General features: G+C 41.1%; 3 protein-coding genes and 1 long non-coding RNA gene across 8 annotated transcripts in view; 3 read left to right on the top strand and 1 right to left on the bottom strand.

The window, feature by feature from the left end:
• The window catches only part of LOC136448843 (disks large homolog 5-like), a 49664-nt gene extending 43813 nt beyond the window's left edge, over positions 1-5851 (top strand). For all 5 annotated transcript variants that reach the window (XM_066448497.1, XM_066448498.1, XM_066448496.1 and 2 more), the window contains 2 exons: positions 528-637; positions 1576-5851. In XM_066448497.1, the coding sequence (XP_066304594.1) occupies positions 528-637; positions 1576-1679 (214 nt within the window). In that variant the 3' untranslated portion in view covers positions 1680-5851. The remainder of the gene's footprint in view (positions 1-527; positions 638-1575) is intronic.
• Positions 1-13672, top strand: part of LOC136448945 (peptidyl-prolyl cis-trans isomerase-like) — a 306630-nt gene extending 292958 nt beyond the window's left edge. Inside the window, exons 2-6 of the mRNA XM_066448697.1 lie at positions 8976-9067; positions 10879-10909; positions 11542-11721; positions 12235-12316; positions 12720-13672. Of these exons, the coding sequence (XP_066304794.1) occupies positions 8999-9067; positions 10879-10909; positions 11542-11721; positions 12235-12316; positions 12720-12852 (495 nt within the window). The 5' untranslated portion in view covers positions 8976-8998 and the 3' untranslated portion in view covers positions 12853-13672. The remainder of the gene's footprint in view (positions 1-8975; positions 9068-10878; positions 10910-11541; positions 11722-12234; positions 12317-12719) is intronic.
• On the bottom strand, positions 11496-16785 carry LOC136448946 (uncharacterized). Its single transcript, XR_010757956.1, has 2 exons — positions 16723-16785; positions 11496-11925 (listed from the first exon to the last, which is right to left on the bottom strand). It is a non-coding gene; the product is annotated as an uncharacterized lncRNA (long non-coding RNA).
• Positions 16786-16904: 119 nt separating this feature from the next.
• On the top strand, positions 16905-18865 carry LOC136448944 (uncharacterized). Its single transcript, XM_066448696.1, has 2 exons — positions 16905-17829; positions 18191-18865. Exons 1-2 carry the CDS (start codon positions 16996-16998, stop codon positions 18512-18514), a joined length of 1158 nt encoding a protein of 385 aa, XP_066304793.1. The 5' UTR covers positions 16905-16995; the 3' UTR covers positions 18515-18865.
• Positions 18866-19186: the final 321 nt, after the last annotated feature.

The raw sequence follows: 19186 nt of genomic DNA, 5'->3' as shown, positions 1-19186 counted from the left end.
ATACAGTACATGTATTTCTACAAAATAATGAAAACTGGGATGTCCCTGTAGCTCAACTGGCAACAGCCTCACACTTGAGCTTCCGGTTCCAATTATGGTAAGGGCATCTAGGTCGGGGCTGCACCCATCTTTCAGAAAGGACGTGATGGGGGTCCTGCATTCGAGGAGGTGCCTCGAGCATGTTTAATGTGAAGGGCTAGCAATAGCAACCCCTCCCTGTAAGAATAAACCCTGCTACTGAAACAGCAAGGAACCTTGCTGCCCTATATGCCACTAGGCACTACAAGGGTCTGAATGACTGAACAAACAAATGAACACTGGTTCTAGATCTAGACATCATAGTATTCCTTTCCTTCCTAATATTCATTTATCTATTGATTGGTGTTGCACGCCCAACTAGCCTGTGGCTATTACAAAGGGCTAGTCCTGCTGACAAGACATTCCAATGGAATTTTGACATGGACAGTATAACGAGCTATAGTATGTACATTTATTTCTACAAATGAAACCTATTTTCTGTACTGTAGGGAGACCAAGGACCCCAGATTCCTGAGGGAGAAGTTGACTAATAAGCAGGCCCGGGAGATGTTTGAGGAAGGGCAGAGGCTGGAGCAGGACTTCAGCAGATATTTCACTGGTTGGTTCAGCCCCCCTGGGGATGTTTATCTGATTACCTATTGTGGGTTGACAGGCCAACCAGTAGGGACAGTTGGAATTTTGATTCTTGTATTTAATATTGATCCTTTTGTGAATGGTCAACCGATTGAATCTCTTTGTGAAAAATGATACAGCATTCCCAAGAAATATTCTTATGTGCATCTAGAAAAAAAAACATTGTGTTCCAAGTCATGAAGAAATTAAAGCTTTTTTATTTTACTTTGTTGAATGAAAATAAAATTTCAGTGACACTACTCAATATCGTCCTGTATACTTTGGTTGCGTCTTTATGGCTAAAACTGCATTCTCTGCACACATCCTGCATTATTTCATTGAGATGCTGGCTTAAGTTGTTCCTTTTTGAATATTCTATTGAGAAGGTAATTTCCCAGTATTTTTCATGTGATTTTTGTGCTGCCTAACTGTCTATTGTGAAAACGACTTTTGATGTTGGGTATTAAATTTCTTTGTACACAGCCAATAACAGTTACCTGCCAACATTTTGGTAGTCCTTCTGCTACTTGCCAAAATGTTAGAGAGTTATTGTTATTGGTTGTTTACATAGAAGTGATGTATTTGTTTATTTGTTTATCAAAATTCACGACACACATGTGAGTGGGGTGAGAGAACAGGTGGTAATGCCTTTTCTACAGTTGTAGCTCTCACCACAGAAACACATACAACATCAAACATAGTTGAACCTTTCAAACTGTACAATTATAAAAGAACATGACATATAACTACTAGTAACTTGTAAGCGTAATCAAACATATTGCACTATCTATATTACACAACAACATGATTGATTAAACACTAACAGAAGATATTGCACTATTTATAATCAGTAAACTACAGTGGTCTTAAGGAAGGCACAACTTGATGCAACTATTCACAGATGTTTTGATGTTTCCCTTTCAGCCAATATTGCCGGGGGCTCCCTGACATCCATGTGTGAACAAATCAGGATCATCGTGGATCAAGAGCAGAACAAGACTCTGTGGATCCCGTCAGGATCTCTCTAAACATGTCTAGGGCATGCTGGGTAACTGCCATATCAGCAAAGCAATCTGGGAAAGGTATCAAGTTGAGTCTAGGGCAAAACTTACAGTGTCTTAGCAGGCATGCTGAAACTTTTATGATGTTTGAAAGTTGTACATCAAAAACCATCGGCAGTTTGTTTGTGAGCTAACAATATAAAAACTATGACTGCATGCCCACATGCACAAAGAGAAGTTCTGATAGGTATTTTGAAAATGTATGAAAGAGTCCTCTCTTGCTTGACACTGAATGATATGGTTTGTCTCTGCTCCTTAGAATCAGCTGTTATGTATGTATATTTTATGGCCATAACTGACACTCTAGGGCTAGATTCTTTATGTAAAAAAAAAAAGATAAAACCGTAAGAAATTACAACTTTGTTAAGAAATATTGTTGCTGGCACTGGCTGCTTTGAAAGGAGCAATACAGAAATTTATGTGATATTTTATTCTAATATGAAGTAGTTTTAAATGATAGACAGTACTGATTGTTGTTAATGTCACACTATGAGTCAGCAGCTCGTAAAGTGCGAGTCTGGCTGTCAGACAGAAAGGGCCTGGACTGCTTGGCACTAGAAGCAATTATAGGCTGGGTTTGATGACAGACAATTATGGGATGTATGTTGGCCAGATGACCCTTGGCAACTGTCACCATGGTCACCACTATTGAATAGAGGCTCCTGTATGGTGAGCACTCGTAGGCATACTGTTTCTCTAAGCCAATGTTTTGTTGGGTCTGTTTGAAAGTGTGCTTCAAACAGACTTTGGTATCAAGTTTGCAGCTCTTTAAGTCTTCAAAACGTTACAAAAGCTGACAAGAAATAACACTATTTCCTTACTTTAAGGACTCAAATTGCAATGCCATCCACAATTCACGAATGGCTTTTGCCATGTTCATTTTGTAATTTCCTTCCAATGTGTACACATGAACCAACACATGAAAATTCTAAAAGCTTATTGGGGTCCTTAAAATCAATTCCAAGTCACTACAATTTATTTTAAAGATGATTTGACATTTTCAGACTTTTCAAAACTCTGTCTAAAGATTGGTAAAATGATTCTGTGTATGCAAAAAGACAGGCACACCAATGTTCAATGATTCCCTTTGGTCAGGGATGTGCAGACACCTACAGTGTAGATAGACACCGACATGAATTAAACATTCCAAATTGTGGAAGATCAGCAAACAACACTTTCATACAATATAACATTCGCTGTACATCCATACATAATGATCTGTACCCCCAAAGGTATATAAATCTCCAACTTGTAGGCCATGATGTTTAATACGTATTAAAAAACTGTTTATGATGTATAAAACACTGGGACATAAATTTTGCTGGAAAGGACACAACATGTAATCATATATGCTGTAATTGTATGATGACGATGATGAATCATATGCAATTAGTACCAGTCACAACTTGGTTGTCCTATCTTTCCTACAAATCTTGACCACTACCATGGTAACAAGTTTGGCTGCATCATTTGAACTCTATCAGTGATTTTTAGATGGCAGTGACTTGGAACTGATCGTAAAAACAAGTGTACAACATGAACATGACTTGAGTGAGGGTTTCCTCAGATGAAAGTATTGCACAGGATTGTTCAGTACATGTACAACCTTTTCTGTCCTTTTTGACAAGGGTACTTCTGTACCCGATCTAGCTCTGTCTCTGTCCACTGTCTTGTTAGTGTAGTGGTCCAGATGGCTCCTGTCACAGCAGTGTTCTAGCCAGCCTGAAATTTTTACCTGTCATCTCAATTTCGTTTGACAGAACATCCAGTCAAGCACTGAAGAAATCATAACCCTCTCTGAAACACTATTTCCTGCATTTTACGTTTTGCTGGTAGATTAAGCCTAGTTTGCTGATAACACTTTTGGTGAAAAATTACACAAGGGTTCCAGCTTTATTTTGGCGAGAGGCATGGTAAAAAATGACGGGTTGGGCAATATGAGCAACAAAATTCCGTCAAATGACAGAATGAGGCTGGCTAGAACACAATGTCACAGGTATTCCCAGAAATGAAGTACATGTATGTAGTAGTCAGGGCCGTCTCCAGCTTTAAAAAAATTTCTGTCCCACTCGTTGTTTTGGAACACGTGTTGGTAATTTTCGTTGTTAAATCTGTAATTTTGAGCTTACAAAAATACATTTTCATCAATCTGATGTCATTAAAAGCAGTTTTTTTTTCAACGGGTCGTGTGAAGTTTGTCCAAGCAAATTTCCATCCCAGGACAGATGGAGGGAAGGGTCCTGGAGACAGCCCTGGTAATAGTTGATGTTAGGGCCAAGTGTGTTTCCAACTTGTTCTGCCGCTTGTAGGGTCTCACATGAAGGTTTAGATGCACAAGTCAATCAAAGTCAAGTTGCTCAAAACAAGTTCATGTGCCAGGGGGCGGGGGAGGGAGAAGAGGGACGCTTCCACACGAAATGAGTAATTTTACTGTCTTCATTGTCATTCATGGCAGAAAACAATTGATATTTTATTTTACAGCAGAAACTAATATTATTTTTGTCATAAGGATCCACCCGTTTTTGTAAAAGTTCACATCCTTTGATTTTGTAAAGATTTCACCATTGTGAAAATCCTCTGCTCTACCCCCTTTGTCATTGGCACAGCACACTTCATGTACTCTGGAGGTGGTAGTGGTTGCGCAAGTATCTTGTACAGGCTAAAATGGATGTTGAGTCAGACGAGACAAGTTTTAGAGTATTTGTGTCAGACTAGAAAGTAGTTTCGGCTCGCTTTGATGTGAAAGAAAATGCAACGAAAAGTGGAAAAAACTGTTGTGTTATGCTCACAGAATTCCTGCTAGTCTGTATGTGCAGAAAATTGAAAAAAAACATTACCTGGATAAACATAATTACTATGTTATTTGGTAAGACAAAGAGGCTATGATATGAATGAAAAATGTACCATTCCTGGATAACAACAAACCAAGTATATTTTGACACTCTCAGACCAACTACATTGAACTAAATAAACATCAGGTTGCAATCTGTCAACTGTTTCTATTTTTAAGGTAATGAAATTACATCAGTGAGCATATGAATTAATTGCCTTGATATGTTATGAATTCTTAAATAGTGAATAAATTCTGTGCTGATTTATTCTTCACTCATGTGCTTACTTCATGCTGTATGCAATATTTCTTGTCTAATATGGCCACATGGTGTTTTGACCTTACGTGGGTCTCTTAAACTGGCTTGGAATATTATGAAATAATCATGTCATCTCAATGTGTATGATAATGTTTGCATTACATTGATTGTATTGTTGCTTTTACTTTGCCTTAGCCATCGACTGCCTTTGTGTTGAAAAGAATTGTTGCATGTTAATTTCTGCTCTGCACTATTCTGGTGGTTTGACTGCATATGTTACAGTTGTTCACAATGGAATGCTCCCATGACTTGCTAATCATTTGACCCTGTGTTACCCTGGGTACTGGACATGCACTCTTCCTGTGTACAAATTTGACCTCACAAATTTGTCTCGTTCATTATTATGTGTCCAAGGAAAACTCACCCTCCAGCTTAACTGCTGTATCACTTCAGACCTATGTAACATCAACTCTTCCTGACATAGCTGAAAAATCTATCTTACAAAGAAGACCCCTGTATGCATAAGGTTGCGCAAGGGGGTTCAAAGTTTTATTTTTGTAGACGTCTTTTTATAGTGTATGTCGTCCCACTATGGAGGATTTTGGTGTATCAAAATCACCCCAGCTGGAAAGAGTGCATATCACTGGTGCCTAGCGAACCTTCCAACACGTTAGTGTTGAAGTAAGAGATTGGTACTGTTGCCAACTCAATAATACGGCAAGTTTAAAATCCTAACTGCATGGAAATTAGAACGTGCCATTGAGATGGGTGAGGTAGCCATGTTGTATGATATATATATGTGTATAGTGGTGATGTTAATACCGCTAGTTCTAACAATGAAAGCGTGTCTTGATTGGACTGATATGTATATAGAGATGTTCTTGTTTTGTCGCCCTGTGTTATGTAGATCTCTATTGATTTTTTGAATTGAAGAGTAATGTTACAGTGTGGGTGCCTGAGCGTGTTTGTTTTGTTGAACGTGCTGCTGTGAGTTGTGAACTGCTTACCATGCACAAACAAGTGGCAAATAAAAGTACTTTTGTCATGAAAGTGTGTGCTCATGGTTTTCTTGAGACCACTCTGTTTTACCCTTCAACAATCAGAAATTATGAAAACCTGGCTTTGTAATGGCAGGCCAGGCAGGGACATAGTGGTAATTTGTTGATACAACAACAGTGCTAAAAGGTGCTATGGGGCACAAATGTGCTTTAGATACCAATGTCCAAGGTATTCATTATTTGGTTTACCCTAAAAGTATTTGGCCCCACTAAGGCCACACCAATTTAATTTCTTGGTTAACAGATTTTTATTTTCCACAAAAAAAATTTTAGAAAAAAAAAAATCATGAAAACAGAAGGCTGGCCCTGGCCTTTTTTTTGGAAAATAAAAATCTGTTAACCAAGAAATTACATTGGTGTGTCCTAATATAAGGTTACTAATATGATTAAAGCAACTTTCCTTGATACTTTCAGGGTTAATACTGAAATCTGGAAACTTGGCATGCTCCTGAAGACTGATACAAAGCCAGGGAGATCTGATATGCTATTAGATCAATGCTGGATTTTGTATTTTAAAAGCTTTTGATGCTATTTTAAGAAGCTTCTGTTTTCTTTATCTATACACAAGGTAAAGCGCTTACAAACAAGCTTTTGATCAGTCCTCTGATCCCTCTCAAGTTGAAATGACCCTCTTGATGCTGTCATCACCACATTATTGCTATGTCATCTCCAGCTGTCAAGTAATGGTACTGACTGCCAGCAGTACATACTGCACTGCAGTAAAAACATTCGTATTCAACCACCCACCGGTTGCTCTTTAGGCTACACCAATTTTTTAGTTGCTTCTCAGAATAGCCTCTTCTGTTTTTCCCATTCACAGATTTTTACTCATGATTTTACTATTTGTTCAGTTGTAGAACTCAATAGCCACCAAAATAGATTCTAAAGGCCTGCACATACCTAAAAAGTGTGGTCACATTTTATCATAAGTTATAATTTTTCATTTATCAAAACTTTCTCAATATCAATCCATATATTACATGGCAAAAGGGTAGGTAATTTTGTTACAGAAGTTAACACGTTATAGTACTAGATCAAAGAAAGGAGTGCATTGCATAAAATGCGCCATACAAAGCTGAAACTTGAATGATCCTCTTATTCTTTATCTTCACCCCAGACTCTTTGCAAAAAAGTTTGTTTTTTTTCGCCCTGTCGCTCCATTTTTTTTCTGAAAAAATCTGAGAATCAAGAAATGAAACTGGTGTGGATTTGAATTAAAAAAGCTGATAATGTCTAAGGCCATGTTGATTTGATTCTATGGATGACATAGGTGTGTGCATGAATTTTGGTCCGTTTCCAAAAAAGATAAAAGTTTTCGGCCATAAGGTAAACCAAACAAAGCAGCTGCAAAATGAGAAACTATGTTGTAAAGTGCAAAATAATTTTTCTGAAAATGGATACTGATGTCGCAGAGTGCCAAATCCAAAGTAACGATGCTGATATATGTGAAACTGAAAGAACAAAAATAAAGAATCTATTATTCAGTATACCATACTCTGTGTGTTTAGTTTTGTTCATCCCTCCTGACCACATAGATTTCATAATGAAGGCAACTTTTTTTTTGCCAAACTTTTTTTTATTCGCATGCTTGCATCAGTTTTGGGGTGTCCGGAGGATGCCATCCAGATAATCAAATCAACATGGCCTTATGGCAAAAAGGGATGAAGGACTCAATGGTGGCAAGGCCTAGCCTCCATAGCAGGCTCTGAACCGGCCTTTTTGGAGGCTTAATAATACACCTTTTGCAGCCAGCCCGTAACCATCAGCCACCCCCGTAACCATTTTGCCGGTAAAATGGTTACGGGGGTGGCTGATTGTTACGGGCTGGCTGCAAAAGGTGTATTATTTAGCCCCCAAAAAGGCCGGTTCAGAGCCTGCTATGGAGGCTAGGCAAGGCCTGTTTCTGTCAGCCTATCTTCCTAATCGGCCTTTCCAGGTTTTGCTGCCGCACCCTGTAAAAATTCCCTGGCTTGTGCAAATCAACTGGGCTTGTAGGCAGCACTCTTAAAGCACCATAGAGATTTAAGCCGCAGGCTCATGGTGCCGGGTATGATCTGGTATGGTTACCAGGCCTGCAGGCTAGAGAGGCCAGACTGTGCCCTCATATCTGGCATGCCTGGCTGTCTACCCATCCCATGAATGGATGGTGACAAACTAGTGATGAATGGCATTTTGAGTTTGGCATCTGTGGTGACACCGGAAACATGTGTCAGTTTGTATCTATGGCTACCCAACCCCTATCCTCTGACCTCCCTGCTCTGACAAAGGAGTGATTTAGTAATGCTAAAAATATAACATTAAAATCTGTGTTATGATATTGATAATACGAATATACTTGTGCACATGTTCTGCTATAAATCATGATTTAATATTGTTTATCAGAGCAACACCTGACCAATACACACCTTTCACTTTTCAACACAAGGAATTGTAAGACTGTAGTCAAGGAACAGACAGCTTCTCACAGTATTATTTATGAATAAGATTTCAAGAGTAGAGTAGAGTAGAGTAGAGTAGAATTTTCGGTCAGGTAGGACTGTTCCAGTTTAGACCGCTCTTCATTGTTGAATTCCTTTTCACTCAACTGTGATGAGTCAAGATTTAAGATATGAGGGACCCCTCTCATGAGGAATTTGATTTTTTGAGGAATTTGATTTTTTTTTAATCATTAGTTAATTTACAGACGCTATCACACCTGCGATTGCGCTTGGAATCTTTTCAAATTAATTGACTCCGAAACCCACCTGTCGGCTATCGGTTTTCTTCGGCAAATTCCGGTAAAGCTCACGGACAATGCCGAATATCTCATTTCGTTCCCAACTTCTGTGTATCCATGAGCAGACAAAAAAATAATTCTCCTCAACGGAACCGTAATCTTCCATATCACACCTTTCGATACAACTTGAAATTTGTCTACATAACAAATACAGATTTATAAGACTATATTTTTGTGCCAATATTGTATCACGATGCGAGTAAGAGAAGTTGAAGGAAGCGGATTTATTTCAGTTTTAATGACAGTTATGTGGCGATTCCTCAGGTATAAGCCACGTGGTGTGGGTCACAGTGGAACATTCCGTCTCTTTGCATTTGGAGAAGTCTGACTCCCGCTTGCTATACCGGCAAAAACCTGAACAAAATGGCAAACCCAAGGGTCTTCTTCGACATTACCGCTGGTGGTCAACCGGTGGGGCGTATTGTTATGGAGGTAAGTCACAACATTTGCTCCTTTTTTGATAACGTCTTGGATTTTGGAAGGTTTAGTGGTTAGTATGTTCATGGCGACACCACGCCCGGACAGTGCCCCGTTATACATGCCGCCGGCACGCGGCGAAAATCCATGGTGAAATAATTTGTCGTCTTTACTGGAATGTTTTTGCCTTCAACGTTATATTTGTTATGAAATGCAACGATATCGAGGTGTTCGGGGAAAGATTATTAGCTTTTTGATGCAGCTCTCAAGTGGAAATTTCCAGATTTGTGTCGGCGATTTTGTACTTCCTTTTCACGCCCGGCCTTTTTGCATGACTGCATTCATGTGCATAAAACCCAACCCCATTCATTAAATCAGATGCAAAATGGTTTTAAAATTTTTTGTATGAATGGAAGCACAGGGACCAATTTTGTTACCAGGCAGGTCGTTTGGGCCTTTGTTTGTTCTTTCAAGATTGAATTTTGAAGACCTAGCGGTTTTTTCCCCGCATGTGACTGTCTGGTCTCTTCTATGGTGATTTGCATAAAAAGCGTCGCCTTTTGTGGCCTTCGGGCACCCCACACTCCTTCTAACGACTTTATATTTTTAGCTTACTTCTAACTGCAATAATTTTTATGTGGTTTGAAATACTAAGATAAGAATTTTAGTTATAGAAAATGGTGGATCAATGTGTCGAGATTTTAGGCCAATGTAATGATACCATATAAGGAAATCCACCCACACAAAGGGGCCTTGAAAAGGGATTTACCGAATTTTTTGGCAACAAGCCAGGGGCGGGGACCAAGTAGACAGATTGTCACAGTACCCTTTGTCATTGTTGCCAACTATCATAGAATGCAATGCATCTTCCTGTGCAGTAGCTGTTAGAAAGGAGATATTAGAGCAATACCTGTATGCAGTTTTTTAAACCAATAAACCGGTTCTATGGTAGTATATCACCCACTCAAAATGGGGCCGAAAAGGGTTTACATCAAATGGCCTGGCCCTGCTCCAGGGATATAGAATGACCAAGGAGGTTTAATCAAGAATGACTGAGCAGATTGCCACAGTAACCATTGTCCTCCTAACTATCCTAGAATGTAAGGGATCTTCCAGTGCAGTAGGAGATCAATTGCTCGATACATCGAATGGATTTTTAAGAAACAGGGCTGTTTGACATCTGTTGCACAGTTCAGTGCAGCCATGACTAGCTCTGTTCCCTTGTTGATCAAAATGAGTGGATTGTATACAAGTTGACAAATTTTTTGCTTAGGTTATGAATTATTCAATAGATAGACCTTGTGATAAAACCTCACTTGCAGCCCTTGAAATGTCAATCTTCTTTATGATAGCATATAACATAAAAGTGATTTTTTTTCAACTTTAATACAAGAGAAAATCGTGTCTTTGATGTATGTCATGTCAATTAACTTCCAGCGCCTCATGGTAAATTGTGCTTTTTCAAGGGTGTAATGGCAATATGATCGGTCATTATGTTATTGTGTAATCAGGGATACCTGAAAAACAGTCCTCTATAAATGAAAAGGGCTACCCAGTAGTCCGTAGATTTGATAAGTACTAAATAAATACAACATGTAGACTTGAATTTCTTGGGGGGGGAGGCTGTTTAAACACTGAAGTTTAGAAGTGTGAAAAGGAAAGATCTTAATGTTTTACTGGGCGGGGCATAATGATAGTAAGATACCCATGTGCTTTTGTTGGTTTCCATATACATGTTGGGAAAAGTGCGAAAGAATATTTGACAAATGCCAGGCACAAATTGTACATCGCCCGTGTTTGACATTTTGTGATTGGTTATTTTGCAGCTCCGTGCTGATGTTGTCCCCAAGACAGCAGGTAAGACACTGACTTGATTGAGTGGCATGCATTATCAGTGTGGTGGCTTTTCTAACTTGTTACCCCACCCCCACAATAAGATAGTAGGTGTAGCCTCATACCTCTGAATGCAAAAGTACTAGATTTATGTAAGTTAAGTATGTTATTAATGATATCGTAATTTTTAAGTCACCCCTGACTGAGTTTCCACTGCAGCCGACTGATGATGATGGTGATGATGATGATGATGAGTTCCGTCTGTTAAACTCAAGCCAAGTCCTATACTGTAGTTGTGTGATGACTGATGACATGAAATGAAGTTAGTCACTAAGATCCCGTTCATATTAAGCCTATCATAGCCGGATGGATAAATTAAAAGATTTAACCAGCTAATTTAGCCGGCTATCTTAGCCCAATATGAATGCAATGTAACCGGTTAGATAAGGGTTTTAGCAGGTTAATTTGAAGTGGTTTCAATGTAACCTGCTATGATAGGCAATTTAACCTGCTATAATCAGCTATGATAGGCTTAAATATGAACAGGGTCTTAGCTTGCGTGTCTTATATTGCATACATGTAGTTGACAAAATTATATTGAGGCATGTCGTAAGTTAGACTGTTAGACTTTATTGCTACTGCTTTGTCTTGTGCAGAGAACTTCCGTGCACTGTGCACTGGAGAGAAGGCTATGGGGTACAAAGGGTCGACCTTCCACCGTGTCATCCCCGGCTTCATGTGCCAGGGGGGAGACTTCACCCGGGGAGACGGCACCGGAGGCAAGAGCATCTACGGCAACAAGTTCGCAGATGAGAACTTCCAGCTGAAGCACACCGGTAAGAGATGGGACCGCAAGCCCTATTACCTTTACCTAGTGCCATCCTTTAGATACAGTGAAAGCGGGAGTATTCTTTTCGGTCTGTGTGTTTATTACGAATATTGTAGAGTAGCAGGATGTGAGGCGGAAGGTGGTATAACCAGAGTCCGGCAGGATAGGAAGGTTAACAGGGCCCGGGTCCATTGTTGGCTCGGCAGGCTGACTGGTAGAAAAATGCATACAGAATTAGTGAGAAAATCACAATAATGAATAAGACAAATCCACAAAACCCTATTTCACACAGGAACGAGATCTTTGATTTCTTGTTTTGGCCACTTTCATGTGAAAATGCTCATGGCCTTTGTACTGTTTAGTAAAAAAAATGTAGTGTTGACCAAAGCCTTACACAGCTAAGAACTGAAAAGCTTGTCATGGAAACAGATCTGTGATGTACGATAGCTTGTAACTGTAGGTATTGTGTTTTTTTAATGTACCTTTAATTGCATGTAACTGCTCTTTTATTGTACTGCAGGTCCAGGCATCCTGTCCATGGCTAATGCTGGCCCCAACACCAACGGTTCACAATTCTTCCTTTGTACCGCAAAGACTGAATGGTAAGTTGTATTGTTCTAATCTTACTCATTATGTGGTGCTGCTACACCAAGATAAGGTATTGTTGACTTAGAATCTTAAGGTTCTGGCTTTGAATCTTTAGCCAGCCCCAGTGTTGTGCCCTTGGAAAAAGCACCATTCTCAACATTCTGAACTATTCATTATCAAAATACTATTTTATCTTCTTGCCTAAACATTTATTTTTATGGTTCTTCTGGTGCTGTCCCTTACTACATGTGCCAGTGTATCACTGGGTTCCTAGCTGATTTGAGATCCCCTCTTCCCATCTGTCTTAGCAATAACCCTAAATGAAGTATGTACCCTGACTTTTGCAACACCTTTTGACAAGTGTTCATTATTCAAGAAGCAACGGTAATTCATGTCTCATGCCTGTTTCCTTTCCAGGCTGGATGGCAAGCACGTTGTGTTCGGGAGTGTCGTGGAAGGATTGGATGTGGTGACGAAGGTAGAGAGCTTTGGCTCCAGCAACGGCAAGACCAAGGCAAAGATTGTCATCGCTAATAGTGGGCAGCTGTAACAGGGCACTAGCACGGTCCCTGTTTTCCCTTCATCATGCAGGAGTTCAGTTCAGAAGTCCTGTTATGTCTCTACTAGGGACCAATCATGATATTGTAGGCAAACTTGCAATGCTGTCACGTGTAGCTGTACAGTTCTGTCCATACCCCTCATGTACACCTAACATATGTATGCCGTCCTGTAGGTGATCACCAAGTGCAGGCTTAATTAACATGTAAGATGAGATGGAAAATATGTACTCTATGCTCCTGCTTTCTTTGATACAGAGTAATACAATAAACAGTGAATTCTTCAAACCCACTTTTGTGAATTCTTCAAACCCACTTAGGTAAATCTCGTCTGTTAACATCCTCACGAAAGGAGCTATCAACCAATGATTTGTAGACCCAAGGCACTGTTTATACAGGTCATGCAGTCAGAATTAACAGATTTTCCTCCTTGTCATCGCCAGTGTCTCCTTTGTTGTTTTAAACAGCCATTTTTACATCGGAAATGATGTTGAGCTTTTGCGGTGTTTTTACTTGTTTCACCTGTATGTAGACTACCCGGGCACCAAACATACTAGTGTACCTGATGGCATTGGAACACAACTGTACAATCTTGTGCTAAAGTATAATGTTAGGAGAGGAGTATTAGCGATCTGCCCCGCCCATGTATGGAGTTTGGATGAACTTCAGATCACATTGAAGCAGTACAAGAATGTTAGATTCCAACCCTGTCCTATACTCAGTAGATGTTGTATTGTACCCTTCAAGCTGCCCATTGTGTTGCTAATCACCCACTCACCATGGCTCAATAAACTTTCTATCACATCACAAAAATGGCTTTATTGTTTTTAATGTTAGATATTCACGACTTTAATGCAAGGAACTGTCTGGGGAGGAAAAAAGGGTAGATAACTGAAAAATGGATGAGTGGGTAGTCATCACAATAAGAAAAACAAAGAAAACTGAGAAGGCCGAAAAAAATGCTTGCCAGATCTTCTGTGATGCCCCAAAGGTCGAGTAGACAAGCAGAGGTTTCGGTCGAGTGGGGTAAGAGTGTCCGGGATTTTTTACGTTCCTCTTCCTTTGTGAATTTATTTATTTTTTTTATTTATCAATCTTTAGGGTAGCCCCTTCACTTAACAAGTAACTGATTTCCAAGGGAGCCCTATGAATGAAAAGGAACGTAAAAAATCCCGGACACTCCTACCCCACTCGACCGAAACCTCTGCTTGGAGGATACAAGGGATGGATGAGATGAGGGATACTGCATGCTAGTACTTATCAGGTTACAGTGTTCTTAGGATGCCTTCGGGCGAAATCTCCTCACTCATTCTGTGGAGGCCCCGGGGAAAAACATGATCCAGAAAGCTGACTTTCCCGGGGACTCTTTCTAGAGACACCTCAATTCACATGGAAGACCTCAGTGCGGCCATGGCAGATAGACTGGTGTGGTCGGAAGTTGTGCATGGACTTGCCCTGTCCCCCACCGTGGGTCGACCAATGATGATGAGGATGTTGGGAAAAAACCCTCAACTACTGCCATGAATTTTACAAATGCACATAAGAACTTGACACCAAACAAGTCAGGAAAAAAGTTGCACAACTGCGTGCGTGAAGAAAAAGTGTTGCCCAAGTTTTCTCACAGTGTCCCTCTCCTACTGATGATGGTCTCTAGTCTACACCCTACCCTGAAAATGGAACAGGATTCTAGAAACAATTGAAAAGTTTGCTTATACCTTGGCAACAGAAGGACAGTAGTGTACATGTGCAAACTAGATGTCCAAATTGTAGGGATCTAGAACAGCCATAGACCAAATATTAAGTCAATATACCAGGCTGGTCGCCTTTTCAAATTTGGAACTTTGAATGCATGGATGAATGAATGGAAAAAAATCAAAACCAGAAAGCTGTAGACCACGGAGTGTGTCGGCGAACATCACCCGGAGATCGGCGAAGCCTATTGGAACTGCAGAGCCAGGCCTAGAACCCATGGAAATACAAGGACAACACTTGGTACCAAAGTAGCTGATTCATGTCCTGAATGGTTCACGTACATCTGATGTGTTAACCTACACAGACACAGAAGCTGGTGTGTTATACCAAAGGGCAGTTACACTGTTGATACAGATATAATTCACAGGTAGGAGAGTAGAAGCAGCAGAATTGTTTTTTGCTGGTTTCTGCTTTTTAATCCTAACACCTGAACTTAAGGACTAGTCATTCCTCACTCGTTTGCTCTCCAGTTTGGCTAGACTGTTAATCCAAATATTGACTCATTACTGGTAAGTGGAACATTTGTTCAGTGCCACGGACTTTGATACAGGAGAAATATGAATCTGCACAATTAGAACTCAACTTTTTTTTGACATACCAGTAAATATGCATGCTCATGCTAGAATCAGGATTCGGTTAGTAACTCTTGGTAGAGGTTCAATATGTTGTGCCTTAAAGTAAGAAATTTTTGTGAGCATCATCAATTTATGGCAGTCGTGACTTAGGTGTGTGTAAGTTAATGTGTAACATTGACTAACATAATTCCATCAGGGTACATGATTCCAACGACCTGAAAAGATACATCCAAACAGATTTCCAACCCAGTGTCCCCCAGTATAATACACTCCCATATATCTAAATAGTGCATACCTGGGGGTGCCGCACTAGAGATCTCTCAAACCCACTGTTCAGATTTATGTTACTCGGCGGATTTATGTTAATGGAGGTTAGATGCAGATGCAGAAAACAGTGGATGACGATAATGATGAAGGTAATGTGTGCTTGCTTGCCTATGTGCATCTCCTTTCTTGTATCAGTACGGGGGTACTTTCTATCTCTGACTGACTGACCCTTTTGGCAAATTATTTGCCCCAATTTTGCCAATCTCTGCTAATCATTCAGCACTGAGGGATGAGGGACTGTGTGTTTGGGATGTTTCCCGAGGACTGGTACAGGTATAAAGTCTGCTGGTTTTGGCTCATACAAATTGGTGGTAAAGAGACAGATATTAATGCTCTCTGCATAGGGATCCCACAAATTGCACAGAGATACAGAGCAATAGAATGCCTTCATCACAAAGACTCACGTGTAGAACTATCTAACGTTACATACATGGACATTTCCGTACAAAGAGCTTGCTGTGATCTAAGGGAAGCCATAACTCCCTGCAATAACGGTCTTAGACCCATATTGTTTGCAGCGCCTCCTGTGACTTAGTGTTGGCATTGCAGGGTCACCTGCTTTACAATATCAGTCGGCTGTGATTCAGTGGCAATAGACCTCTTGCCAACCATAAAATGACACAAGCACAGCATTACAGAGATACCTCGGTCTATTGAATAATTACGCCGACTTGTAATGTATTTTTGTATGTTGGTGTTGATATTTCCTACCCCAAAATCATGGCAAACATGAAAATTCATTCATAACCTGAGCTAAACTAAGTCAGTCACACATACAAGTGGTGCTAAGTCCGAACTTGCTGTGTGAAAGAAAATTACGAAACTGGCTAACGTAAAATCAGAAAAATCATTTGTGAGTACCAAGAAATGACATTATGTTAATAATCGTATGTTTGGACTAAGATAATATGTGTATAAATGTACGACATGATTTCGAATGTAATATTTAATCTAGTAACTTATTGTGCAACCATTGTATTTTCCCGAAGGCTAACCCTTGACAATAGCTACCTGCTAGTTGGGCAACCTTGGCTATGCATATACCTGTGTCTCAACCAAACCAACAAATAAACTAAGTCAAACTGAGCTACACTGGACCAAACTAGTCCCTACCAAGCTAACTACGCCAGCAATAGAGAGAATATCTGGGGAGTTTGGCCACTTTAGGGTTTCATTTGCAGGCGCAGGGGAGATGTTCGTTAACCTTACCGTGGACTTACTCTCCAAGCCAATCATCCATTTTTTTCCGAATTCTACGATGCATACCCCATTAGGAAGGCCTGGTGGAGACTAGCACCAAAACACGACCAAACCGCCATCAGACTAGATGACCGACCAACCAACAAATAGACCAGCACTTGTGAGAACACCACATTATGGTAGGAAATACACAGCAACCTATTGTCGTTGGTAGTCAAGGCAACGCGATTGTTGCCTCTTAGGCCTACAGACTGTCGGTCGTGACGTCATGGAACGTCATAGATGTGGAACAACTTAATACATTCTGTCAGAAACCATAGCTCGAGGTTCCAGAACATCGTCACGCTGATTTTTGATATGATGCAAAGTATCAGACAGGTAAAGGCGTACTACACTTTCCAAGAGCCCGTCCCCTTGAGACGAGCACGGGGGACTGTACTGGAGGGGATTCAGTCAGAAACCCTGAAACTTCAGTACTTCTCACAGGAGTATGGCGAAGTTCCCATTCTCTTCGGCTACTTGAGTGTGCGGTCACAGGATGCGACGGAAGACGCCATCAACCGCATCTTGGCCATGTTCGAGGAGGACAAAGCCATTCTGCTTACCGAACGTAGGGACGGCCCGGTCGGTCCGCGCACCTACCTCCACTCTAAGTACTCCGACCTACTCAAACAGTGCTGCTGCTGCTGTTGGATGTTTCAAATGGATCAAAGCCACCCATTGGTCAAACGGGTTCTCACGTTCGACGTCCTCCATAGTGACGAGAACACGATTTCGCGTTTGATTCGCGTCATCAACGATAAGACGAACGGGTATAACCTGGGCCTCGTGTCGCGATGGTACCTCAGGCAGCTGCAGAAGAAGTTCAAGTATTTCATAGAGGTGGCGGCGAACACCTGCTTTGATGACAGATCGGGGCAGAGGCTGCGATTGGTCAATCAGTTGGAGTCACCTTGGGAGTTCAGCTACTTGCACCTCGCCTCCTTTTGCACGCACCCGAGGCTGATCGCCTTGCTTCTTCGGCACGGCGCGGACCCGGACAGAGGCTCACCCCGCTTTGGCCGGCGGTGCCCTGTGGAGTACCTCTTCCTCGCTATGTGCTGGGATGTGTATAAGGTTCGTTGAAATGCCTGTTCTTCTCTGTCTTCATTTTCTTTTCTCGTTGAAGAAGCACCCTCATTAAATCAGGACCCCTATCGCTCATTAATTATTCATGAGCAAGTGTCGGTGACGTCGCCAGAACCATGTCTGGTGGCGGTTATTATCAGGGCCCCTTTCGCGAGCGATGTAACGTGGAGCGATAGGGGTCCTGATTTAATGAGGGTGTGAAGAAGGAACTTACCAGAATCTTCAGACTAGTAAGACAAAGTACAGGATAACTTTTGTGAGATGGTTTATTTGTTCGATCACATTTGTGGCGGAAATCCTCACTGTTTTTGGTAACTTGTGTGAATTGAGCACCTCTGTGTTTCTGAAGGGTCGCGATGACTGTGCCTCCCGTGTCCGCCGCTGCCTACGGATCTACTGCCGAGCCATGCCAAAGATCCCGCTACAGATCCCGTCCTTCCACGACCCGAGCGACTCGGACAGCGACTCGGAGCCCGACCTGTTAGCCGTCCCGCACGCCCGGTGGAACTCCTGGGTGCCCCGGGACAGGTGCATGGACCCTTGCGAACTCAAACACCTCTGTAGGTGTCTCATCAGAAAACGTCTGCAGGACAACGGAGTACTGCCAGGGGGCGTTTATCAACTCAAGCTGCCGACGCTCTTGCAGAAATATCTCGACTTGCTCCATGATTAGTTATGACAAGAAGAATAACCACGAGCAATGACAATATTGATTCATTGCAAGCCCATGTCTAGCCTAGTTTTTCGCACATGTCTGAAGTGTGGAGTGACATTTTATTTCTTGAATGGATCTGTCAAAAGGCAATCGTGATTAGCCAATAAATAGTCGAATGCTGATTTCCTTTTGTAGATTTATCTGGTTGAGTCTGATATGTGAGGACTAACCAAAGAGTTGACATAGTACACCTTTTTTTATTGTCATGTAATGAAACGTACAAACCACTTGTCTTTTAAAGTTTTGTCCATGACTCAACGAAGTTGTGCTGAAAATTTATGAAACATATAACATAGAGGATGAGATCGAGAGCGTTACATCAGTACTGTTCTTAGTTTGGCTGCCTTTTTGCGCGGAAAACGTTTAACATGTGCGGAAAACGTGCCGTGTGGATGACATCACACCACGTCACGTGGAAGTCAGGTCAGAACGTGTCTGGCCCAGTTGTGTTCCCGTGTCTGGTATGGATGGTTGTGTAACATAGCCGTAACCGATCGTTGGTATCTTTCACAATTTCAATACGTCACAAATTGTGTGAATACCAATGAAGTACATGTTAACATATTGATCACGCGTATCGCCGTTATATAACAGCTTCGTTAGTGTCGTTACGCTTGACAGTTCTCATTA

Source organism: Branchiostoma lanceolatum, chromosome 14 (assembly GCF_035083965.1).
Source record: "Branchiostoma lanceolatum isolate klBraLanc5 chromosome 14, klBraLanc5.hap2, whole genome shotgun sequence".
Taxonomy (NCBI): domain Eukaryota; kingdom Metazoa; phylum Chordata; class Leptocardii; order Amphioxiformes; family Branchiostomatidae; genus Branchiostoma; species Branchiostoma lanceolatum.
Note: the sequence above shows the minus strand (reverse complement) of the source record. Positions and strands in the feature narration are given on the sequence as shown.